Source organism: Vanacampus margaritifer, chromosome 7, assembly GCF_051991255.1.
Source record: "Vanacampus margaritifer isolate UIUO_Vmar chromosome 7, RoL_Vmar_1.0, whole genome shotgun sequence".
In the NCBI taxonomy this organism is placed as follows: Eukaryota; Metazoa; Chordata; class Actinopteri; order Syngnathiformes; family Syngnathidae; genus Vanacampus; species Vanacampus margaritifer.
This window is the reverse complement of record NC_135438.1, coordinates 3,132,056-3,158,439: the sequence shown is the minus strand read 5'-3', so window position 1 is coordinate 3,158,439 and position 26,384 is coordinate 3,132,056. Positions and strand designations below refer to the sequence as shown.

The 26,384-nt window shown below is 42.6% G+C and overlaps 2 protein-coding genes across 8 annotated transcripts; one reads left to right on the top strand and one right to left on the bottom strand.

Annotated features, from left to right (window-relative positions):
- Window positions 1–52: 52 nt before the first annotated feature.
- pcm1 (pericentriolar material 1) lies at window positions 53–22,828 on the bottom strand. 7 transcript variants are annotated; one of them, XM_077571899.1, is made up of 40 exons: window positions 22,749–22,827; window positions 21,547–21,658; window positions 21,162–21,398; window positions 20,371–20,706; window positions 19,170–19,340; window positions 18,797–18,916; window positions 18,531–18,720; window positions 18,235–18,344; window positions 17,667–17,940; window positions 17,440–17,590; window positions 16,563–16,790; window positions 16,248–16,417; window positions 15,936–16,174; window positions 15,040–15,188; window positions 14,844–14,973; window positions 14,596–14,769; window positions 14,335–14,510; window positions 13,804–13,977; window positions 13,198–13,471; window positions 12,970–13,115; window positions 12,795–12,889; window positions 12,295–12,481; window positions 11,899–12,203; window positions 11,089–11,244; window positions 10,893–10,949; window positions 10,549–10,721; window positions 9,705–9,836; window positions 9,092–9,194; window positions 8,250–8,414; window positions 8,063–8,160; window positions 6,599–6,733; window positions 5,572–5,763; window positions 5,425–5,475; window positions 5,224–5,341; window positions 3,149–3,309; window positions 3,019–3,073; window positions 1,794–2,026; window positions 739–834; window positions 552–675; window positions 53–387 (listed from the first exon to the last, which is right to left on the bottom strand). In XM_077571899.1, exons 2-40 carry the CDS (start codon window positions 21,640–21,642, stop codon window positions 374–376), a joined length of 6,195 nt encoding a protein of 2,064 aa, XP_077428025.1. In that variant the 5' UTR covers window positions 21,643–21,658; window positions 22,749–22,827; the 3' UTR covers window positions 53–373. The 7 variants fall into 7 exon arrangements, with proteins under 7 accessions (XP_077428025.1, XP_077428029.1, XP_077428030.1 ...); XM_077571903.1 differs by having other exon boundaries at window positions 1,794–2,023; XM_077571904.1 differs by having other exon boundaries at window positions 14,335–14,507.
- Window positions 22,829–23,044: 216 nt separating this feature from the next.
- Window positions 23,045–25,872, top strand: sart1 (spliceosome associated factor 1, recruiter of U4/U6.U5 tri-snRNP). The gene is made up of 2 exons (XM_077571907.1): window positions 23,045–23,259; window positions 23,396–25,872. Exon 2 carries the CDS (start codon window positions 23,405–23,407, stop codon window positions 25,736–25,738), a length of 2,334 nt encoding a protein of 777 aa, XP_077428033.1. The 5' UTR covers window positions 23,045–23,259; window positions 23,396–23,404; the 3' UTR covers window positions 25,739–25,872.
- The last annotated feature ends 512 nt before the right edge of the window (window positions 25,873–26,384 follow it).

The following is a 26,384-nucleotide window of genomic DNA, read 5'->3' as shown; positions in this document are numbered from 1 at the left end:
AAAAAAAAAAACTGATGCATCTAAAAGTGACAATTCAGACGACACACAAAGCTATTAAAACAACCAACATTTTATTTAAAACATACCAATCCTAAACATGGAAAGTTTGTTTGCAGAACACAATTAAAGGAACAATTTGGAATTTGTGAGTTGCATAAAACATTTCAAATTAAGTCCCAACTAAAAACTGAAACTTGTCAGTAGTGTTGACATTAAACTTTGCCCCTCACCCAACAACACTCGAAGGAAACCAAAACTACTAACGTATGTGTGCGCAATACAGCTTATAGGACTACAGTATTAAAGTATTTTTAAAACAAACAAAAACAAGAAAAACTACACAAGCTCAATGAAAGGCGGGTCACTTCACCACTTATTCAGAAGATTCTGAAACACACACACAAAAAAAAAAAGTGTCATTTCTGCAAACGTAACATTTTACATGAAATTGTGTGAGTTTTGAGAAAATGTTTAATTTTACAAGAAAAAAAAAATATTGAGTAAAGGGTTTTGGTAGGAGGAGAGAACCAGAAAAGAGATGAAAATCCAACCTGGTTCCTTCAGGTGGCTGTCGTTTCCCACAAGGCCCGGCGGCGTTTCGGCGTCGCCGCTGAGGATTTCCACGCGCAGGTCGTTGGTGTGCTGCTCGTCCACGATCCTCTTCTGAAGCTCCTCCTGCGGGTTCCAGCCATCCGTTCAGACGCTGGCTTTCCATGCGTCGCATTTTGCCGCTCGTACCTGGCTGGCGACGGGGATCTGCAGCGGAAGATCGTCCACTCGGAAAAAGTCGTCCTCGTCCGACGTCCTCTGGCTGCTGTTGCTGGAGACGGCTTCCTAAAAAAATACAATTGGGCAACATTTAAGCTGCTCTCAAGTCATTGTCATCTGCGTGCGCTTGAAAATGTCCGCATTTCAGCCTACAACAAGTCGACTTGGATTTTTTTTTTTTTTTTTTTTTTAATCTCAGCTTCGTAAATTTATTTCAAGAATAAAAAATAAAAAATTTAAATCATTTACTGCAAGCCCACGTTTTATTTAGTATGCGGTTCTGACGGCAGTGAATGAGTCAACTACAAAGAGAAAATATTTGGACAAAGATGACGATTATTTCCATAAAATTGAAAAAAATATATTTTTCAAGATTCAAGTCAGATTTTTTTTCAAATGCTAGAAAAAGTCATTTTTCGTAACGTACTTTTGCAAGAATCGAGACATAATTTTGGGGGGGGAAATATAGTGTGGAAAAGTCATTTTCTAAATGAATATAAAAGTAGCATTCCACCAATAATTGAGTCCAAAAAATCTGTAAAAAAAAAATCTTAAAATTAAGTGTTCATTTTTCCAAAACAATTTTATAATTAGAGAATTTAAAAAAAATCTCAAATTAGATTTTTTTTTTTTTAGGAAAAATATTTATACCTAATAAGGAAAACTCTAGGGAGTGCGGGGAGAAGTCCTAAATTATACAAGTATAAAGTTGGGAAATTATGAGCGGAAAAAAAAAAAAGGTCAAAATGTGGACCTGACTGTGACGTTGTTGGGCAACATCTGAAGTTGCACGTTCATATTTGATATACTTGACGTTTATGCACTGATTTGGGAAGAAATAATAATCAGAAGTTACTCACCAGTTACTTGAGTATTTGAGTTTTTTTTCTTTTCACCGAGTGCTTATCTTCACTGACTACTTTTACTTGAGTCGTATTATTCTAGAACAACAGTTACACTCTTCAGCACAATTTGGCCTACTTTGTCCACCGCATGATGTCAACTTTCCATTTCTTCGTACTTACGTCGACATTGATCATGACGGGGGATTCCGTGTCGGGGGTGCTGGTGGTGTTGGAGTCTTTCGGGAACGTCTGAGCTTCGGAGCTTCTCATGCTTTCTTCCGGAGCGGCGGCGGCGGTGGCGGCGGCGCCAACCGGGTCCTCCTCTTCATCGACCTCTTCGTCAGAGTAGTGGCTCGCCGTCTCCGTGTGATCATCTTCAGTCAAAGCCACAACTGACATCTTGCTGCTCGCTGCTTGTTTGGTGGGAGAGAAAATGAAAATGAGTACAATATTGAACACATGGAATGGAAGAACACTTGTTGAAAGAAAAGTACAGGATTTCTGCAGGTATCAGCAAGTCAAATTGAATGCAACGCTTTTGAACTCATTCACTCGCAGCCATTTTCACTGAAGCAACCCCCTTCGCTCCCGGCTGTTTTGCTGGATTTTGACTGATTTTGCAAGCCCCACAGAATATTGTGTTCTATTGAACCTACCAAAAAAAAAAAAAAAAAAAAAAGTATATTTCCATCCATTTCCGTTTTGCAGAAATTAGCATTAGCATTATTCACAAAACTTGTCACAAGACTGGGGAAAAGAGCTTTTCGCAACATGGCCCTGGTGGATCTCTTATACTCTGCTGCCACCTGCTGGCCATTTTTGTAATAACTACATTTGCTTCAAACATTCTCTTCAGTTCAGAGACTGCATCAAAGCCTTCTGCATGCTCTAGCAATAAACATTTTTTTTGAAAGCGTTATATGTCTTTGGGAGCATGGCAATATTTAAAATAGAAAATATTTGTACATTTTTAGGAGCAAATGAGTTAACTTTTTCATACTCATGTTAATTAAGACAAAAGTGGACAAATATGGTTCTATCTTTTCAAGCATTGACAGTAATTTTATAGGAATAGGAATTCATTATATTATTTCAAGTTAAAAAGATATACTAAACAGTTAAAAGGAGTGTAACATCGAGTCATACATTTGTCTTGAGGTCATTTTCTGCCACTAGGCGGCATTAGTGTTTCATGTTGGACGTGGGTGACAGGAACAATACATTTTTCTTTTCAAATCCCACCCAATGGCGCCGTAATGATGAACATTTTTTTTTTTAACATGCATTAAATGTATTTTTAGGCTAACATTAAAAAAATAGAATATTGTTATAATATTACGAGAAAAAAAAGGAAGAATACATGCTGACTGCTAAAAAAAAAAAAAGTTAAAGAATGTGCACCCACCGTCGTCGTCGGCTGGTTTCAGGTCAGCTTCTTTGGTTTCACAAGTCGATTGGCCCTGCAGAAAGACACAAGCACGGGTCAGACACACAACGTGATGCCAAGCGGACTACTCGAACCAAATGTCGTATACGGCCGTCTCTTGCTCCGGCAGGCCTTCCACCGCGGCCTGCAGGGACGTCTGCACGTCCTCGGGCCCGGCCTCAAAGTCCTCCGGCTCGCGCTCGTCGTCGTCGTTCTCATCCTCGCCGCTGCCGTAGTTGTTGAGGGCTTGGCTCTCCGCTTTGGAAAGTCCTCCGGGAAAAGCGGCAAGCAAACAGTCAAGACAAAATATTGCAGAGTGAACAGCTTGGAGGGTTTGGATTTGGACGATGCAATGTAAATAAATGGCTCGTTTTTGGTTTCCTGAAAATAAATGGTTTGGGCGAATTCTGTCCATCGTCAGCCATGTAAAATTTTCCGGACATTTGTTTGGTGTTGTGCCGAGAGATTTTTTTTAAATGTAAAATATGTGCCTTGGCTCAATAAAGTTTGGCAAACTGATCTAAAACACATTCAAATTACCTTTGAAATAAGCTACAAAAAAAAAATATATATATATATATATATACACGTATATATATATATATATATATATATATACACGTATATATATATATACACACGTATATATATATATATATATATATACACACGTATATATATATATACACACGTATATATATATATATATACACACGTATATATATATATACACACGTATATATATATACACACGTATATATATATACACACGTATATATATATACACACGTATATATATATACACACGTATATATATATACACACGTATATATACATATACACACGTATATATACATATACACACGTATATACACGTATACACACGTATATACACGTATATACACGTATATACACGTATATACGTATATACACGTATATACACGTATATACACGTATATACACGTATATACACGTATATACACGTATATACACGTATATACGTATATACACGTATATACGTATATACACGTATATACGTATATACACGTATATACGTATATACACGTATATACGTATATACACGTATATACGTATATACGTATATACACGTATATACGTATATACACGTATATACGTATATACACGTATATATATATATATATATACATATATATGTATATATATACATATACGTATATGTATACATACATATATGTATATATACATATATGTATATATATATGTACATATATATATATATATATGTACATATATATATATATATGTATATGTATATATACATATATGTATATATACATATACATATATGTATATATGTATATACATATGTACATATATGTATATACATATGTACATATATGTATATATATATGTACATATATATATATATATGTACATATATATATATATATATGTACATATATATATATATATGTACATGTACATATATATATGTACATGTACATATATATATATATATGTACATATATATATATATATATATGTATATATATGTATATATATATATATATATATATATATATGTGTATATGTATATATGTATATATATATGTGTATATATGTATATATATATGTGTATATATGTATATATATTTAAAAAAAAACATTTATTAATTTTTTTTTTAATTGATTTGTTTGTTTGTTTTTAAAAAAAAAGGAGAGCAATGATGATGTCAAATCGAATGAACAATATTGAGCTCTAAGAAAAAAAGAAAAAAAAATGAAATAAGCTGCATGATTCATTTTACTCGAGCTGAACCATTCATAAAAAGTAGGGGTGCCAAAATTAGTAGGGCTGGGTATCGATGTCACCGTCTTACAAATGCAATTATACCATCTAGTAGCAAATACAAAACACAAATCAATATCACACTCGCTTTTTACCGTACGGTACATCTTTTTAATTTTAACTCAATTTTATGAATTATTATGAGATTACTGCATCAATAACTAAAATATGCAATATTTCTATTAGTTTAACATTGTGTATGAAAACTTAGAAGAAAATATTTTATTGTACATTTACAACAGATAGAATATTAAATTTGCAATAAATCGTGAGTTAACTTCGATTAAATAGGATTTTAAAAAATAATCGCTTGACACCCCTAGTAAAAAAATATTCATCAATTTTCCACTTACTGATGGATAGCGGCATTGCCTGCCCGTCAGCCTCTTCCTCATCTTCTTCATCATCGCGGCTTTTCTGATCAGTCGGTAGGGAAGCAGAAGGCACTTCCTGCTCGGTGTCATCTTTATCCTGTGATGGAGAAAGTTTCACGTGACACTCAAGTTTGGTGGAAAAGTGACATCTGGTGTCGCAAGTCAAAAGCACGGACGGACCTTGTCTTCATCGGGAGAGGCTGACGCGTCAACTTTGAGCGCTGGGCTTTCCTAATTGGGAGAAACAACGTCAGTCAACAACATGCCTTTAATGCAAATAGATTTTATTTGTACATTAAAAAAAAAAAAAAGAAGATGATACATCACCTTCAAGGCATGAGTGGTGTCAGGAGGATGTTCAGTCATCTGCCTGGGTTCCGGGGCGAGCGCGATGCTGTTGTCCAAATCTTGCATGAGTCGGAAAAAGGCCAGTTCGTTGAAGAGGATGTCCGAGACCTCCACCAGTAAGTCCTCACCGCAGTCCTTCAGGGTTTGGCCCAGGAAGCGATTGAGGGAATCCTAGGAAGGGCAACGTTGTTTTTTTTAATGTGGACATATCAATTTTGTTTTTTTAAAACATATAGTCACTGCCCACTCATACGAGGATTGAAATTAAACAACCAATCAAATCATTCTCTTATGTAGCTTTTTCTGCAAATGTGTATTCTGTACTTCAGTCCCACGTTTACATGATGAAAAAAGGTTTAGAGATTTTGTAGTTTTGGAATTTTTGGGTGAAAAGATATTAATTACTAAGATAAATTACGTTACAAGAAAAATAGAATGGAAGAAGGCATACAAGTGAGAACTGCCATGCATGTAATCATAGTATGTCCAAATATGGTCAATTTCCTATTTTTTTTCCCACGTAGCTAATTTAGCCTGTTCCCACGTTTTGTTATTCGTACGCATTATGAACCAACGTAGTGCTGAAAGTCGCTTGTGAACTCTACCTCCAGCTCAGTGGTAGAGTGTTCGTGGGTTCAATTCCCGGCCAGGTCATACCAAAAGACTATAAAAATGGGACCCACTTGACACTCAGCATGACAGGTTGTAATTGGGGGGGTTCGATCGCCAAATGCTCCCCACTCCCTCGGTGGGTAGGTCAAATGCGGAGAACAAATTCCACCCCACTTAGATGGGTGTGACAATCAGTGGTACTTGAAACGCTTTTAACGGTCTGCTTAGTGAATTAGTTTTGAGTGTCCAGAAGTTTCCAATTAACACCACAAAAAGTCACTTTCCCACCTTTCCCTCATCATCACAGCAATAAATGTGTTATTTTTCATCTGAAAAACAGTTTTTAAATTGTGAGGAAAAAAGCCCAAATCTTGGTAGTGGAAGTGTCTCGTACCTGCAGGATTCCCCCGAGCTGCCGATGGAAGAAGAGCACAAACTCCTTGCTCTCGTCGTTCTGCTGCGTGAGTGCCAGGACTTTGCGGCGCAAAGACGTCAGCAGCTGTGGCGTGCACACCTCGTGCATGTTCTCCTATGCGAGGAGCCAGAAGCGATTAACGTTCCACGATGCTCATAGTCACGTGCTGGGCTTGGTGGTAGACTACTTTGAGGGTATTTCCGTGGCAGTTCCGACATGTTTTGTCTGTTGAACTAAAATGATCACCTCTATATTTAAAATTTTGCACATAAAAATGTTTACATTTGCATTTTGTTTGTTGTAAAGTAGCGCATTAAAACTATAGTTTAGCTAACTCTGCATACGTGTGATTATTAACTCATTCACTCCCAGACATTTTCACTGAAGCAAGCCCCTTCACTCCCGGCTGTTTTACTGGATTTTGACTGATTTTGCAAGGCCCACACAATATTGTGTTCTATTGCTATAAAAACATGGAACCTACCAAAAGAAACATTTTAGTTTCTTCTTTTATCAGAAAACAATATATATATTTCCATCTATTTCCATTTTGCAGAAATTAGCATTAGCATTATTCACAAAACTTGTCAAAAGACTGGGGAAGAGAGCTTTTTGCAACATGGCCCTGGTTGATCTCCTATACTCTGCTGCCACCTGCTGGCCGTTTTTGTAATAACTACATTTGCTTCAAACATTCTCTTTAGTTCAGAGACTGCATCAAAGCCTTCTGCATGCTATAAGCAAACTTCCTATAAAACAATGAACCTACCAAAAGAAAGATTAGAATCTCTTCTTTCATCAGGAAAAAAGTATATTTCTATCTGTTAAAATAGTATATTTCTATCTGTTTCCGTTTTGGAGGAATAAGCATTAAAATATAGCTAAGTTTCATCATTATTCACAAATCTGTTTAAAACGAGATTTTTTTTTTGCAACATGGCCCTGGTTGATCTCTTATACTCTGCTGCGATCTGCTGGCTGTTTTTTGTGTGTGTGTAATAACTACCATTGCTTTTAGTGACCTCTTCAGGTAAGAGGCTGCATCAAATCCTTGTGTATGCTCTAGCACAAAATAAACCATTTTGGGGACCATGGCAATATTTAAAATAGAACTTTCTTTATACGTTTTTTGGGAGCAAATGAGTTAATCATGATTAAAATAAAAGAATAATTAGCATTTGGGCCATAATGTAGCATTATTTTATTTTTTTTAAAGACTATAGTTGAAGGAGCCTTGCAATTAATTACCTTCCTACTAATAATATGCATCTTAAAAAAGAAAAAAGAAAAATAAGGAACTTCATGTAGCATTATATTATTATCATAATTCAAATGTAGCCTGTGATACGTAAGGAATAAAGCAAGACACTAGTCCATCGTTCAGTCAACAAAATTAAACTATCAATTTGAACAAGTGCAGGTTGCATATTCCGGTCACGCTACCTTGAGGAAGGGAATGATCTCCGTCATGATATCCTTAATTTGCCGATTGAGCTGCAGGGTGTCGATCTGAGGAGCGTGCACGTCACCAGAGGCGCCTCCTGCTCACAAACAAGCGTGTCATGTAATCATCTTAAAAAGGCAATTGTAAAGGAGGGCGGCGGTGATGTCGTTGGGAGGCCTGGCATACCCTCCATGGCTTCTGAAGGAGCAGCAGCAGCAGCAGCAGCAGAAGCACAGGGTTCAACATTGGAGGGGTCAGAGTCCCCGGTGGTGCTCGTGTCCACTTTCTGCTTCAGACGCTCGTATTGCCGCATCCTGGCCAAAGCTTTGTCCAAGTGGATCACTGTGTTGCCTATGCAGTCAAAGGTGACAATACTGATGGTTTGTTTTTGCCAATATTTAATCACTTTAACAAATATATAGTCAAGCGTTCACCCGCTATAGAGCAGTTTACCTAAAGTTTAGCTATACGGCAGATTTTTCTTTTTCTTTTTTTGTCTAACACATTTATAGTTTAGCGAATTTGGCATTCAATCTGTGGTGTTCTCAAATTAACTCCCTCTGGTGATACGCGAAAGAATCACTGCTTAATTACAGTTCAGTTGCATTGAAATTTTTAGTACAATAAATTAACATTTAATCTTTTAGAACTCTTTTATTTATTTTTTTAATTGTATTTTGGTATGTAGAATACATTTTTAATTGAAGCTTTTTTCCCCCCAGTGTTCAAACTGCATAATGTTACAGTGTTTTACAATCAGATTAAATATCGACTCCCAGTCACAAGTTTGGAAACACTTTCTAATGTGCTGTGACGTCACGTGCAAAAGGTCAATAGAGTGGTGCCTTGAGACAATAGTGACCCGACTTATTGTGAAATTTAAGGAACGAGTTGTCATTTGTTTGGTCAATACGTAAATTTCTTGAAAGTGTGTGGGAGGTTAAAACCTTTTTTTTTTTTTTTTTATATCCCTCTATGTGACAGATTTTCATCTATTGCGGGTGGGTCTGGAAGGCATCTAAACATACCCAGGTCATCCTTGGAAAATGGATCCAGGTTGGTAGAAGACATCGTGCTGTCATTACCCACGGACTCCATGTCATCTCTCTTCAAGTTCTTCTCCACCACTTCCTAAAAATACAGCATACCCAGAAATATACTCAGCATTCCTGAACTGCGGACTCTCTCATTAAGCGCAAATGAACGATCCTCCCGAGAAATTCCAGAGAAATAGAACAAGCAGGCAAGCGAGGCTTGGAAGCACTGACTCGTCTTCAAACAGAAATCAAGACGTTTCATCTATCACTCTCTAACAAAGGAATTATTTAGACACGATTGGCATGGCTCCCAATTAGCGGAAGGCTAACAGAACAGAGGACACAACAGGCGACATGGACGGCGGACAGCTGGGGGTCACTGCTTACAAGCCTGTCTTGCTGTCAAGTCAAGGTGAATGAAGACGAGGGGAGACGCGAGGGGAAGGATGAAAGGAGAGCAAGTTGAAAAAAGAAAGTGATGAAAGATGTAGGAGGAGTGGGCGCATGAAGATGAGAAATCAGATGAAAGCTAAGATAGGATCTCCTGCAAAAACGTTCGCGGATACTAAAAAAAGTGATGGGAATGCGCCAGCGCGTCTTTTACCGCGTCGCTCATCGTGGAGCTCTCGCTGGGCGTCAGCTCAGACTGAGAGCCCCCAGCCCAAGACACGGCGCCAATGGGGGGCATCTCCTGGGAGGTGCTCTTCTCCGCCAGCTGCCTGGTCACCACCAAGTCCTGTGAGGGCACAACAACACAGGGCCCACGTCCACTTACTTGCCTGAGTGACCTCACAACATTAAAGAAATGATTGAGTGCTTCGACTTAACAACTTATTTGAATTAGGGCTGGACGATATAGCCCAAAAATAAAATCTCCATTTTCTTCTCATTCAGGACGATTATTTGAATCAATTTTAATCTAATAAAACCCAACAAACATTTATTTAAAGGTTTCATTTATTCAAAATTAATTCCTGTGCAAAATGTTCGGACAACAATAATCTATACTGATTCTAAATCAGTTTTAACATAAACTAGTTTGCGCTTAAATGCCACAATTAAGTAGTTGATAGCTATTGTAAACATGTCTTGTAAACCAACCATCCAGCATTCTGCCACTTTTGCAAAATTACAACTTACAAAAAAAAAAAAAATAATTAGATGTAACAGAACGTAACAATCCAGAGGACAAAACTCCATTTCACGATTTAGCAAATTTTCCACGATTTTGATTTTTAAAATGACGATGTATCGATTAATTGCCCAGCCCTAATTTGAATTAAAACACACACGGTGTTTGTGTATTAAATTGAGACAAATATGGTGTGTGTGTGTGTAATGAAATTTTGTGTGAATGAGCGCATAATATTTGTGAACATATTGAATAAATACATTTTGGGGTAAAAAAACATTTTGAAATTGGAATTAGGGTTCTGTCGTATACTAACCTGCAGGGAGTAGAGCGCCCTCTGCCTCAGGTAGTCCGTGTTGAGCAACTGTAGTTCGTGGAAGAGCTCGATGAGAAAGTGAGGCCGAGACTCGTTCTGGGAAATCAGCGTTGCCACCTCGGAGTAGATGGTCTCCCTGAGCGCCTCGAACAAGGAGAAGTCGCTGCTCGCGTCTGATTTTTGGGGACATTTGACACATTTGTCTCCATATTCCAGTCGATAAAAGCAGTGACAACAGTGCAGATCGCAGGCTTGCACGTGCGTGCGTGGGATGTTTTTGGGTGAGGTAAGAATGAAAAAAAAAAGCAAACAAAACAATGTAAGGACTTGCGTGCTGAGTTTACCTGCTGCTTCTGTGCATGCAATTCGGTTAGAGAGGAAGGGTGTTCTCCAAGCATAGGCTGTCAGTAGGATAAATTACCAGTCAGCTCAAAATGAAAGGTGGCTGTGCCAAATGTGCAACACAAGCTGTTAGAGTTGTGATGGAAGACTAGATCAGCAAGCAAAGGTAGAGTTGTCTACAAGTGGTTTTAGGCATACCGGAGGAGATGTCATTTTGTTTGTTGCCGAGCTTGGTTTTGCTGTCGAGTTTCTCTTGTGTGAGTTTGTCCAAAAGATGCTGATCCTTGTGACGAGACGACGCTGCCCTCTCTTGGTCAAAGTCTGCCGTGCTGCTCAGGCTGTCGCTTTCTAGACCTGATTTCCAGTGATGCGAATTAAGTACTGCACTGCATTTGAGTAGACTTTTCAGCTATCTGTATTTTGAGTATTTCTTTTTCTGATGGCACGTGTGTGGGCTCATGCAGAATGTAGCGTTCTAAAAAATAAAAAATAAATCCAATCTGAAGACGAAAAAAAAACACTTCTAAGGTGTTTTTTTTCTTTAATTAATCTTATTAGTTAATTTAGCATTTTTTTCTCAAGTAAAATTAGAAAACCTATGGGTGCACATTTTGATATCCTCAAGATGCTAGCTAGTTCTTGCTTTAAAAAAACAACATGCAACATGTAATGTCATTTTTTTTCTCATCCTGAGTAAGAGAACTATGAATATCTAGTTGGTTTTTTGTTTGTTGTTTTTTTATTAAAGGAGGGAAACATTTAGTGTGCACAAATGTTTTTTGCTAGATTGTGCCAAGTTATCCAAACGGTATTGTATATAACTGACACTCAAAATTCATCTTTTGAGGGTGCTTTCTTTCTTTTCACATTACTCGTGATATTATAAATGTATAAGTCATTTATGTTCACCTTAGAAGGACTTCAAGTTCACAAACTGGACACTTTTGCCACTTCTGGCATTATGCAACTACAAAAAACATCTTGTGCAACCGGATCATGCTCGTGTACCTTCGTTATTCTTGTTGGGCCCTTTGCCGCGCTTGCGTCGGCTTTTGGTGCGGGAGGCCAGGTTGGCCTGGGCGGAGGCCTTGCGTCCAGTTTTAAAGGTCTTTGTGACGGTGGTGGGATCGACGCGGTCGGCCAAGCTGCTAAAACTCGCCTCCGACGCCTGCTCGCACTCGGCCCGAGGGCTGCGGCGTCGCTGTGGCGAGGGGAAGGAGGAGGGGGACAAGGAGGGGGTGTGCTCCGCTGTTGGAGGGGGATGATGCGGGACAGTGTTGTTTGGGAAGGTGTTGTTGGACCAGCCAGTGGGTCTAAAGGGGAGGCGGTGTCATGTGAGATAATGAAGTGTACAGAATGAACTGCAATATAGCCACACGAGAAGAATTGAAAGGCGAGACCTACCGTCTGTCGGTAGTGACGTTAAGAGGTGAGCGCTGCAGTGGGGGAGGGAAATTCATGTACTCCGTTTTGATGGAGGTGTTGGGGTCCAAGTGCTGCTTCTGCTGGTCCAGGCTTGCGTGATTGGCACTTGCTGAACCCTGAGGGACGTTGCTCATGGTAGCAGGGAACGGAGGAAACAGGCTAAATCCTGCAGTGTCACCAAAAGGAAAGATACATTCGCTTTAGTTAATTAATAGGTAAGAAATTGAGTACCAAATTTCCTCAAATACAGGGGGCACTGTCTACGATCAAGTTCTGTTCATACGACGGCAACGTGACATGAATGTATGAATACTAGGGCTGTGCACGAATTGGTGACTCGAACTGAGATTCAAATTGGCCGTGAAAATGCTCGCGCCAGGCCCTAATGAGGATAAAAGACATGGATGGTTGCCCAACAGGAAGAAGCCATGGATACTATTTCAGTCGAAATGGAAGAAAAGGGTCTTATGTGCGCTAACCTGTAAATGAAGGGGATGGGTGGTGGTGTTTTTGTTGTTGTGGCTCCTGCTGCTGCTGCTGCTGCTGTAGGAGCTCATTCAACACCTGCTTCAATCTAGAACAGCACAACAGGCAATATGTACAAACACACTCCATCTGGATTAAAAATGAATCCAAATTGAATGCTTTTTTAACCTTTGCACATTAGTTTGCTGCCAAGCCAGCTGCGTGTAACATTGGTTGAGCTGGTGCATAATGAGGTGGACCTGCGGTGACGTCAGGTTGTTGGGCAACACGCTGTACGAGCCCGTCATCAAGCTTTGGAGCGTGTATGACAGCATCTTGGAAAGACAGGTAAAAGAACACATTAAGTTGTCATCGATTTTTCCAGTTCTGGCATTCAGGTGTAATCCAATTGGCAACCTGTTGGTCCTGCAGCAGCGTCTGACACATGCTGGTGCTGAAGTCCAACTGTCTCTGCAACTGACTGATCTGCTCCTGCCAGTGGGTGGAGCCCTCGGTCACGGAGAGCTCAGAGGCCCAGCACAGGTTCTCCTGGCGTCTTGCGGTTGCAGGCTGGCTTGCGGACTGGTTTGAATTTCTGGGTGGTGGCGGCGGCGGCTGTTGCTGCTTGGTTTTAGGTTTAACATGACTCGAGTCATGCCCGGAGGAAAAGGCTGCTGGAGGCTTCGGGTTACTGACGACAAGGACACAAGAAGAGCACGTGATGTTGTATAAATTGAACGCCTCCAAGCTAAAATGTAAAGGACAAGAGAAAATGCTGTGAATGTGAAAGTCTTTGGTTTAATTCTTGTTGCCAGCGTGTGAGTCGTTCAGTCAGCATCAAATGTTTAGGCTTCATCTTTTTGCAAGACTTTTAAAAGTCCAAGAGCAAAATTTGCAGGAAAAAAAAAACCAAGACAAATATGCAGAAAATGCGCAAAGGCACAACCATTTTAGAAAAGCATCCCAACCACCCAAAAATAACAATAAAATTAAATCAAATCAGGATAGACTCTATATACTGACCAGTCTTGGTTCTTCTTGACGTAGCTGGGCTGATTCATGGTGGGGAAGATGTGATCATCGTCCACAGAGCTGCTGTCTGAGGTGTCCTCCGCTTCCGTGCTGTGCTCGCAGCGATAGTCGCCATCCTCGTCCTCATCCAGGTTGCAGGGAGTAGAGCCCCAGGTGGCCATTGTCCTGATTACATCCGCAATATTAATCCCTTCATAGGCGACCCATGTTCAAAGTGAGCATCTTTAAACGATTTGGCCAATGGTCTCAAAATCACAAACATTTTTTTCCATCATTCAAAACAATGTTTTTTTTCTTGTTATTTTTCATTTACTTACTAAGATTTGCTTTACTTTGTTTAATACTAAATCATCTGTTAGGGTTTTTTTCCAGTAAGTTTTATTTTCCTGAGCAACTTGCATCAACAGTCAGTTGTTTTTTTAACAGATTAGAAAAGTGCTTCTTCCTGTAAACAATTCTGCCTTTTGTGAGATGTATGGATTTTTGGGGGGGATAAAAATCACCCAGCCCTTGTGCGAATACCTTTCATCCCGACTACCCGCAAGTTGGGAGGGACCCGCTTGCTCGTCAGTCCCGCAGGGGGTGTCGGGGAGGCCGCAGCGCCTCTGATGTTCCGCCATCAGGGACTCCAGGTGTTTGCGCCGCTGCCGCAACTCCTCCCGCACGACCTGGTGGCGACGCATCTCCGACCAGAGCTGCTGGCGACACAACAAGATCAACTCGGGTTGAAAAATATGCATGTTTTTCACTTGCAGTGGGCTCTTTGTATGTGTGTGTTGCCACCTCGTTGTCAGGTGCTGACGTAGCAGCAGCTTCGGGAGCAGCGGGATTGAGCACGGCCGGGCTGCTTTTGGTCGCTGACAATAAGGAGGAAGGCTGCACGGCGCCTGGCGTCGAAGTCGCAGCTGGGACCTTCCAAACTAAACCCTGCTCGCTCACTTGGCTGGACAGTGATGACTGGAGGAGAAATAAAAGGATGAAGTATTTGGAAAAAAATGATTGGAGGAAATATGAGCTTGTTTATTCCTGACCTGCAGGTCAGGACACGTTAACTGGAGATCCTGGATCTTGCCCTGGATTTCACCGAGCATCTGACGCTCCTCGTGGAGCTGCTTGAGTGCCTGCTTCTGCTGACGAAGCTTTGCTTTGTAGATCTTCTCCCTGTTCAGTCGCATCAACCGAATCGTTTAAAAATAAACCTGAGGTGTTGGGACTAAAAACGCATACCTGGCCTTGGTGTAGAGGGCAGCATCTGATCCACGAGGATCCTGTTGGGGTCCGGCAGCCTGTGGTCCGCCCACACTAACTCTAGTATTATTCTGCTGTTGGTGCAAAGTTTCCTCCTCATTGGCCGTCGTGGTGTCCGTGTCATCGCTCTGGACACAGAGACAAAGACTGTGTTAAAATGATTTCTTTACAAAGAAAAAAATCCATGCTGATTTTCAGTTTCCTGGAGATTTGCGTTCGGCAAGGTGTCTGTTGTCACATGTGCCGCATCACTAATTGACAACGTCTAACTCAGCTGTTTGTTATCAGCTGTTTGTTTTCAAGCGCTGACTCAATGACAAAATGTCTTTTTCATTTACATGGGGCATAATTTACCCTCAGAAACGGATTAATCTCAAAATCGAACTATAAGTTGATGTTAAGCGTGCTGTAATTCTTTTTTGTTTTGTGACAGAAAAATGTCGAGACTTTACACCACAAAACTTGGGAACTTTTTTTTTAAAATAAAAAATTTAGCCATGTTGCAGTGTTATTTCATGTTAGGGAAGGGCGAGTACCGATACCAGGCCTTAAATAAAAGGTAACAGTACTCGTGACAGCAACCTTACCAGGATGGACCACCCTCTTGTTTTACGATCAGGAATTAAAAGTATTTAAAAAAAATTAAAAAAAACTGTAATTTCATACAATTACAAGGAAACTGCTATGTTGGGATATATAGGTCTTTCTTTAAAATCATCAGTTTTTTTTATGTATCAAAAGTACTAGCGGTATTGGTACTTGACATCAGTGACCACTCAAGAGTGGAATACCTGTACTAGTTATCAGTCTAGGTGGTATTGAACATCCCTATTCAAGGTCTGCCATTTTCTGGTTGTTGTTGTTAATATTCTCACCTGGACCATTGCAACAAGCTCCTGCAACTGGCGTAGCTTCTGCTTGGCTTTCTGCTGGTGAACCTCCTGGGGAAGGCCTGCGTCGCTGGCCAGGCTGCTGCCTGACCTTGAACCCGACGCCTCGTCGTCAGGACACCCGGGGTGGGCGCCGGCGCCACCGCTTCCACTGTCATTATTGAGATTGAGACTGTCCTCATCCTTCACCCAATTGTAGGCTGTGTCTCTGTTGTACTGGCACTCTACAAGGTTGGAGGAAAAACGCATTAAGTACAATCACCAGTTTATAAAGCAGGTGGAGTTGTGTGAGTGTACCAATGGCTGAGGGGATACTAAAGCTGCGAAGGTTGGCCGCTGACCGGTTGTTGATCTCAGTGTTGAGTCTACTGTCGCGATTGTTGGTGTTGGTGGTGGTGCTACATGAAACGCTGCAGCGATTGGCTAGGCTGTTCAAGTCGCCCCAGTTTCCAGTGCGCTGTGGGATCCTTAGCACACAACCCGACAGTAAGGTTTGAAATTACACACCATTCTCTCATGTGACAATCGAGTCCGAGGAGTACAAAATGTCCCGTGAGACACGTAGAAACTAGGGAACCTGTGTACATAGACTATCTGCAATTAGGGACACACCGGATGTTAGTTGGTGGCTGACGATTCTCTTGATCATAGTCAAACATGGCCTCCAGCATGGAGCTGTCCTCTGTTTCGTCCTCCTCCTCTTCCTCCTCCCCTTCCTCCTCATCTTCGTCCTCCTTCACGTTTTCATTAACCGCATCCACCATCATGTCAGACGTCTGCTGAAAGTACTGGACTAATTCCCGAAGCTCGTTAAGGCGCTTGTGGACCTCCTTCAGCTTTCTGTTGGTGCGCAAAATGGGGAAATGCATAATGGTACAAAGAAAAAGAATGCTATTGCCCAATCCGTTTTTTGTTTGGAATATTAATGCTTGGTCACAAACATGATTTTATGCAGCTGTATTTTTTTTACTGGGCTTTTGTGCCAAAATTAAACAAATGTCCAATGAAATAAAATGTGACCCAAAAGAAGATATTAAAATATTTTTTGATGAATTAAAAAGTACAATAGTCTTAAATAATTGTACTGAGTTCATTTGATGACAAATATTTAATTTGTTGATGAACGATGAAGTTTGACGGATAGAACTACTTTTTGCATGTCATTTTATGGTGCATAACAGATGAACAAATCAATTTTTATTTGTTTTATCATCCCTGTTTATACATGACTATCCTGCTAGTTAACCAGTTAAAATAATGCATTGAATCATCTGAACGTCTGTACATGTTACACAATGAATGGTATGGCAAGAGCCGTTAGTTTTAAATTTGGCTTTTATGTCATTTTGGAAAATAACTACTGACTAAATATATTAAACAGGTTGAATAAAATCATTTCAATATTACTATGTATGGCATTACATTTTGATGGCATTGATTGGTTAATTGGCTGCCTTTTGAGGGTTTTTTTTTGCATGTATGCGGTTACCTGAGTTTGTCTGTGGAGTTGGCAGTGTCTGCATGTTGCGGGAGCAAGGGATGAAATGAAGCGGCAGCCGCAGCTCCATTTGAGCAGCTCGCAGACGGACAATCTGAAGAACCGCCCGTGCTCAAACTGCCCTGTGTTGACAACGCACCGCCTGAAAGAAATCGCGTGCAGTGAAAGCAGCTTAAATCACCTTAAGCCTGACAATATTATTTGAAACAAATCCTCACAGTAGTTGTTGTTGAGCGTCTGGTCTCTGAGGGAGTGAAGTTCATGTAGGATCTTGTCCATGGTTTCCTTTTTGTCTTGGAGCTCCTGAAGCTTGGTGAGCTGGACGCCGGCAGCCGTGGCGCCGCCATCGAGGCCGCTGTGTGGCCCGGAGGCCGAGTGCAGTACAGGCCTGTGCTGAGGCGGGCCAAACCCCCGGGGGGCCCGTGACCAGCTCACTTCTCTGGAGAGGGACAGGCTCTCTGCCTGGCGACGGTTGTCCGGCACGGACTTGCTCTATGGTGGGACATTTTGAAGCTTGATGAATGTGGTTAAACACTCAACTCTACTTGACTGCACTTTAAAACAACGCTGCATACAAAGTGCTGTACATGGAGTAAAATACAGCCATGGAATAAAGACAGGTAACACAAAATAAAGTAAGAAATGTCATAAGCGAACAAGTAATTAAAATTAAAAACACAAGAAGTAGGTAAGTGAATAAGTGAATAAGTAAATAAAATACATAGTAACACACAAGAATGTGTGGTATGCGTGTGCCCTGATTAACATGCTTATGAGCTGCCATACCTGAGAGTCCCGCAGTTGGTTGTGGAAACGCTGGATCAAATCATTGAGCTCGTCGTTGAGCTCAGATGTGATGCTCAGCCCGGACACGCTACCCGTGGTTTCCGTGACGACTGGAATACAGAACAAAAATCGAAATGTTCTACAATTCTAAACATTTTTAGGGGTGGTGTCAAATACATGGTTTTTCGCTAATCGCAGAATGATGGGGACTGAGCCATGTTGGGGTTTACGGTACAATTTTGCACATGCTTTCACAAATAACTGTCCTGCATGTGTTCCACTGGTCTGAGTCTCACCTGCCGCATCCTCAATGACTGCAAGCGCTTGCTCGGCACTTTGCTGCATGGCCAGCAGAGCCTCCTGGCGGCCCTGCAGGGCCCTGAGCTGATCCTGCTGCTCCAGCATCTTCTTCAGCAGCTCGTGCTGCTTGCGGAAGTTCTCCAGTTCTTCCTTCTGGTCTCGCATGGACGCGTCAGGCCAGCCGCCCTGCAAGGAAACCGCATGTATGTGTCAACACATTGACCTTCAGGAGTATTTGTTAGTGACACGCAGTAAGGCATACTTGTGCGTTCGATGCGTCTGAAGAGCTCACATCAACATTCAGCGAGGCGCTCTCTACCAAGGAACCGGAACCCACAGCAGAATCTTGCGTCCTAACGTCCTCCTCCTCGTTCTCCCGAGCCTGTCACATCACCCAAGGTGACAAATTAATAATGTAAGACTTGCCCAGTTTCACCACAAATGCTTCAATCCATCCATTAGCCATACTGCTGGACAACAAGACATATAGAGAGAGACATTCTAATATTATCCATATGTTTATATTTATTTACAAGATCTCTTATGTATTAGCCAGAACACAACCTTACAGTAACACAGAGAACAGAATTGAGAAAAAGAAGCAGAACGATGGAAAAGAGCAGGCAAAGACCCACCAGCATTTTCTGCAGGAACCGCAGGTAGGACTTCTCCTGCTCCCTGAGGTGCTCGATGAGATTAGAGAGGCGCTCCACGTTGGCCGGCACATCGTTCTTCTCCACAAGGTCGTCGCGCATGGAGCTGGCCTTGCCGATGTACTCGCGGATCTGCACCAGCTTGCTTACCAGCTGCAAAACAAAATTGGGGTTATTAAAAAGTAACTGGAAAGAAGAGTGAGAAAGGGACAGAAATTAGTGGTGGCCACAGTGAGTATCAGTCACGAGGACAGACAAACTGCAGCAGGCACCCAGAGTGGCATATTTATAAACTGCCCTAAATACAGCCGCACTGTTCTGCCTCACTTTCACCCTACTTCTTTCTTGCAGTAGTCTCGAACAAAGTGATGCTTAACAATATTCTCAAATACACATGATCACTAGGACTGCAACTAACACATTATTTTTATCGATTAATCTGTCAATTATATTGTTAATTAATTTAAATAAAAATGTAATTTCCATCTTTTCATACAAAGACAGAATTTTACTTCAATTTGACAGTGCAGAAAATGCACAAATTATGATTGAGTTACTGATTAATCTGTCAATTATATTGATAATTAATTTAAATAAAAGTGTAATTTCCATCTTTTCATACAAAGACAGGATTTTACTTCAATTTGACAGTGCAGAAAATGCACACATTATGATTGAGTTACTGTATTGTTTTGTTTTACACGTGCAAAAAGGGATTTTTTTTTTTTTTTTTATAATTGTCTGCTTTCATGGAGATTACGATTACATAAAGCCGAGAAGATTTTACTGCTGATACTGAAATTCTGAGGATTTGGGCAATATTAATTTGAACAAGATATCTAAACTATTAACTGATTAATGATTGTCAAAATAATTATTGATTAATTTTTCTAATTTTCTCCAGACAGTTATTTAAAACAAAGTAACGGTGATAGGCTTGTCACTGTGAGTCTTCACTCTCGCAAACAAAGCGAATGAGGAACTATCAGCAGGTAACACAAATTTTGCAGCCAAAGTAGGACTTCTTGGTTACAATGGATAGCTGCTATTAAAATGGTCAATATTCAAATGCTGCAAGAAAGGCATTCATAGCAACTTGTGAACAGTTATTCCACAAGTCAAAGTGAGTCAAAGTGAACATTTGTACCAAATTTGCCTTGAATTTTAGAACAACAAAACTTACCAGGCTGCTGACAACGCTGGGGTCTCCTTCCTTGGAGTCAGCGCGTGCCGCCTCCGCCCCTCTGTCAGCACTGCCACGCGTTGGCCTCGTAGCTGTTTCCTTGGCGGTACCCCCGGGGGTGAAGGTATCCCTGGCTCCTGGGCTCTGCTTCTTGGTTTGCTTGGTGGTGGCGGGATTGGAAGGGGCAGAGGTGGCGGGCGGGTGCAGCAGCACCTCCTTGCTCTTGTTGGTGTTCACGTGAAGCGGGACAAAGTTGTAGGGTTTCTTGTTCGCCGCCGCTAGCTGTCGCTGGTTGTTTGCAGCCGTGACGCGGCCCTGGGAGTCACTACCAATGCTCTGTAATGGAGGATTAAAGAGGTTTAAAAGTCCCTATGAAGTGGAATCATAGATTGGGTTATGTTTAAACAGAGTTTCTGAAACAGAGACTGAAAATATGTAGTGCAAAATTGCAGAGAAATAGCATTAAATCACTTCTTCTGATGTCCTGTCGCACTTGAACATACAGCATGAGTCGTTCCTCCCCAACTAAACGGAATTTGAGCTGCCCAGTGTAGTAGTTGGGCGACTGGTTTCCTGTCACATTATATCTCCGCCATTAAGCGCAAGGTAAGCTTGTGTGTTGATGTTATTACAGTCCACAATAACTTTTCAATTTTGACGGGGATCCACCAGCATGTTTTTACATCTTGTAAGCCAGTGGGTTCCCAACCCTCTATAATATTTCTCATAATGTCACATGCATTACTACTACTACATAAATGTGAAACAAGGAGCTCTCAGCTCATTTTCACCTCATCCAAATCTGAAAAGTTGATCCTCTGGTGGATCTTGTCCAGCTCCGCCTGGTCCGGGACCGAGCGCTGGCTGGTGTATTTGACGTGCACCGGCCTGCGGCGGCCGCTCCAGGGGGTGGAATTGGGCGAAATGTCGTTGGTCAGGCGGCCTTCCGCCACCAAAGCAGCTGACAGTTTTTTCTTGTTTTTCTCCGATGAGCGGTTTGGCTTCTTCTGTTGCGTGCCACCCCAGTCCTGAACATTCACAACTGTTATGAGTGATGATACTTCTTTAAATGGTCTCTCTAATAATGCTGGTCTAATGTGAATGAACTAATATTTGGCATTTTACACACATACCTACTTTTATGGAGCTAGGTAGTGTTTATTTAGTGCCGTTTACCATGTTGTTGAGTCTGTCCTCCAGACTGGCGTTGGTGACGCTCCAGTTGTGCAGCTCGTCCGCGCTGTCTTCGAAAGGAGCGCCTCCGGTTGCCATGTTACCACCCACTCAGCTGAAAACACAACAAAAATGGTCAAAGTTGGTTGACATTTAAGAAAGAGAAAAAAGGATATCGTCTGACGACTTTTTTGTTTCCATCAAGGGCTTCAACTACCTTCTGTGTTTAACTGCTAACACTCGACGCCGAGCGACATGACATGCTTCCGACCTATGCAGTTAGCGGGCGTTAAAACGCTCTGATAGCCGTCACTCGTGCGTCACAAACGGACACGCGAGGAGAACGCACCTTACACGCAAAGCCTCGTCAACGTGAGCGGCTACGAACGTTAAAAGCCCGAAAAACTAATGTTGGAATTGCGGACATGTTTTCTGGCGGGCGGGTGCTTTGAAGTGACTCCTAGCCCCGGGAATCACCATGGCAACCTCTGAACGTCCCCATCAACCCCTCGTGTTATGTAGCTTCTGAGCAGTGAGCGTAGGCCTCACTAATTTAAAAAAAAACAACAGTTTGTTTCAAACCAAGCATGCGACATTATAATACTGAGGTTAATGGCGTCTCGTGTGTGTTTGCGTGTGTGTGTTGGGCGAACATGGCTAATGCTACCTGTTAGCGACCTGCCAATAGGGAACGCGTCTGATGCTAACTAACCCCCCATAGGCAAGCTAAACCCACCTTACCGTGTACTAGTGTACAAACAAGCTAAAATTGCAAACGAGTTAGCGCTGGTTTCAAGTACTTAACGTCTAAGTAAACCAAAAGTCATCTTGTTTAACAGCAAGTGAACTTGAATAATAATCACCGTAGCTTTACACGTTGTGGCGGACCTTTCTTTAACTCGTCTTCTTCGTTGAACCCATGTGAGAAAATCCTATTCTGTTGATCACACTGCTTCTTACTCTTCAGCGTGCATTTGGTGTAAATAAAGGAAATATTTAGAATAAATGTGATAGCTTCGTAGAACCACACTTAACCACCAGCAGGTGTCCGGAAATCAATGTGTAGTCACTAAACCGCGACAATGACCGCGCGACCAGCTTTAAAGGTACAGTGCAGCCGCAGCAAAACGACAGGAAATAAAGAACCAAACTATTAGGTTTTTTTTTTGTTTTTTTGTTTTTTTGTTTTCAGGATTTTAACTCACCTTGTTCCGAAGTTAACCAAGCGCATCACCCCAGCCCGAGCAGGAGTCGCCAAGAAATCACAGTGACGTCACTATACTGCGACAAATTGCATCGCGACACTCTTAAAGGTAAAGTACAAAGTTGATTTGAGTTGAACCACTAAATCTTTTATTCGTATATGCCAGTAGGCAATCAGAAACCTACTTTCAAACACGTTAACAATTATACTTTTCCCTAAATCATACATGGAGTAACAAAAAGGCTCTGAAAAGTATGAATATTTGTAAAACCGTCAACGCTTTCCTGCTGCAGCAATCAGCCTGACCTGTAGATGGCAGTCGATTAACTTTAACAACCGGAAGTCACTTCTCCAACGTGATTGTGTCGTACGCTCTTACTAGTCGCTTGAGTGGACGGAGCTTGGACGAAAGCTCAAAATTGGGCCTAAATGACTCATTAGCTCACTTATCTTGGCACAGCTTTGCATAGTGTCGATCAACGGGCGGCGATTCCTTTTCGTCCGCTTGCTGAGTGAGTATAAGTCTTTTATTGGGGCAGATCATCTATGCTAGAGCGTTAGCAACTCCAAGCTAGCGTCATTTTGCAACCACTTGCTCATAGGCAGAGTTTATAAGCGAAAATTTGTTCCTAACTTGTCACCACACAGGAAATAACAATGGGTTCGTCCAAGAAACATAAGGAAAAGAGTCGCGACAGGGAAGCCGAAGAGCGCCGTCGCGAGCACAAGAAACACCGCCGCAAGGAGCGCGACCGAGACGCGTCGGACCGAGATGCCACTCGGGACAAGGACAGACGCAAGCGGTCCGCTTCCAGGGACAGGAGCGGACGCGATAGCCGCGGCAAAGCCGAAAGGAGCGGCGGGGAGCCACGCATCAAGAAGGAGAAAATTGATAAGGCGTACGAGGAGGGAAACGGTGAGACGCAAGCTCAGTCCGCCAGTGGAGATGCATCTCTCAGCATCGATGAGACCAACAAGCTGCGAGCCAAGCTGGGCCTGAAACCGCTCGAGTTGAACGACAACAAGAAGGAACTCGGCACCAAGGAGGAGCCGCTGGTGGCGGAGACCATCAACCCGGCTCTCATCCAGAAGCAGAAAGAAATGAAGGAGAAGCTGGCTGCCATGAAGGAGAAGCGCTTACTGAATCAGAAACTTGGCAAAGTGAAGACCCTGGCCGAGGACGACTGGCTGGAGGACACAGCCGCCTGGGTGGAGAAGAACCGGAAAGTGTCAAAGGAGAAAGAGATGGCGGAGAAGAGAGCCAAACTTCTGGAGGAGATGGACCAGGAGTTTGGCGTGAGCAATCTGGTGGAGGAGGAGTTCGGGCAAGGGCGGAAAAACATCGCATACACAGCGCGAGATCTCAAAGGTCTTAAAGTGCAGCACAAAGTGGACTCCTTCGGCGAAGGCCAGACAGTCATCCTCACGCTGCAGGACAAAGGTGTGCTTGAGGAGAAGGAGGACGTGCTGGAGAACGTAGGCCTGGTGGACAAGGAGAAGGCGGACAAGAACGTTGAGCTGAAGAAGAAGAAGCCCGACTACAAGCCGTACGAGGAGGAGGAAAGCGTGGACGACATGGTGACATTCAAGCCGCGCGTAGTGCTGTCCAAATATGACGAGGAGATCGACGGCGAAAAGAAGAAAAGCTTCCGCTTGAAGGTGGGTGGCGTGGCCGACGGCGAGCGAGAACGGGAGCTGCAGGCCATGCGGGAGACGCTCCGCAGCCAGGCGCAATCCTTGGAGATGCCCTCGCTCGTGATTGCGTCAGAGTACTACTCACCTCAGGAGATGGTGGGCTTCAAAAAGACTAAGCGGCGCGTGAAGAAAATCCGGAAGAAGGAGAAAACGACAGTGGCTGACTTCTTGCTCCTGGACGACACGCGCAAGTCGGACTTCGGCTCAAGGACGCGCGGGCGTGGCCGCAAAGGGGAATACGAAGACGGTGAGGAGAACAGCGGCAGTTGGCCGCACGAGGTGGCGACGACAACGGCTGTGGCGCAAAAGTCCGACGACATCCGGACGGCGGAAATGGACATCAGCGACGACGAGGATTTCACGCCGCCTGAGCCCAGCGTCATGGAAGAGGATGAGGCCGAGCAGGAGCTCCAGAAGCAACTGGAGAAGCAAAGGAAGCTGAGGCAGAAGCGACTCCTCAAGGATTCCGGCGAGAAGATCGCCGAGCGAGTGGAGCGGCTCTCTAAGGACGATGGCGACAATGACGCAGAGAAGCGCAACAACATCGTCTTCAACGCCACCTCTGAGTTTTGCCGGACACTGGGCGACATTCCCACCTACGGCCTGTCGGGCAACCGCGAGGACCAGGAGGACATGATGGACTTTGAGCAGGAAGAAGAGCGGGATGGCGCCAGCGACTCCAACTCTGACGCCGAGGACAACATCGGCTGGAGCAGCGTCAACCTGGATGAGGAGCAGAAGCACCCCGACTTCGCCACCGCCTCCGCCACCATTCTGGACGAGGAGCCCATCGTCAACTCGGGCCTGGCCGCCGCCTTGCACTTGTGCAAGAACAAAGGACTGCTGGAGACGGAGATGCAAAAAGTGGCGCGCGTCAAAGCCACCAAGGGTGCCCTGCCCAACGACAACTACTGCATCGAGGACAAGATGGGCTTCGACGACAAGTACAGCCGACGCGAGGAGTACCGCGGCTTCACGCAGGACTTCAAGGACAAAGACGGCTACAGACCCGACGTCAAGATCGAGTACGTGGACGAGTCCGGACGCAAGCTGACGCCCAAGGAGGCCTTCAGGCAGCTGTCGCACAGATTCCACGGCAAGGGCTCGGGCAAGATGAAGACGGAGCGCAGGATGAAGAAGCTGGAGGAGGAGGCGCTGCTGAAGAAGATGAGCAGCAGCGACACGCCGCTGGGGACGGTGGCGCTGCTTCAGGAGAAGCAGAAGTCGCAGAAAACGCCCTACATCGTTCTCAGCGGAAGCGGCAAGAGCATGAACGCCAACACCATAACCAAATAATTACTTCAGGACCGTAGTTGCTATTTTTTCCAAACACGTATATACTGCACTTGTGTTTTCCAGTGGTTGTTTAAAATCTAAAATGGTTGTAGTTGTTGTAGTTAGAAATCTGTCAATAAAAATCAGACAAAGAACCGTTTTTCTTTATTTCGAGGATTTAAGTGTGGTCATATCTAAGCACGGTCCAAACTAAAAACAAATTTTCTTTTATAGTGGGTATAATGTAAGATTACATTTAATTCTAAGCTTGTTTAAAATCTCAAATTATAAAAGTTAATATAAATTATCGCTGTTACATATTTTTAGACAATTCTGTAAAAATTGGTTTCAAACCCCAAAAAAATCTTCACACAAAAAAAGCAGTTAAACATTCACTATGTTTTCTATCAAAAAACGGGGGGCAATGGGGAGAAAAATAATAAAAAAATTAGGGGTTGTAAAAGTAGGTACTATATACAGTTATAAAGAGAACATGTACAATACCTATTGTGTATCATACAGATTTAAAAAATAATAATAATAATAATCAAAAGGGGGCGACATACGTTAGCCATGTCACTAATTTCACCAATGTGACCGTTGTGACACCTACTTTTGCACCCCCCTCTTTATATTTGAACTCGCGGGCGACATATCTTGCTGTGAA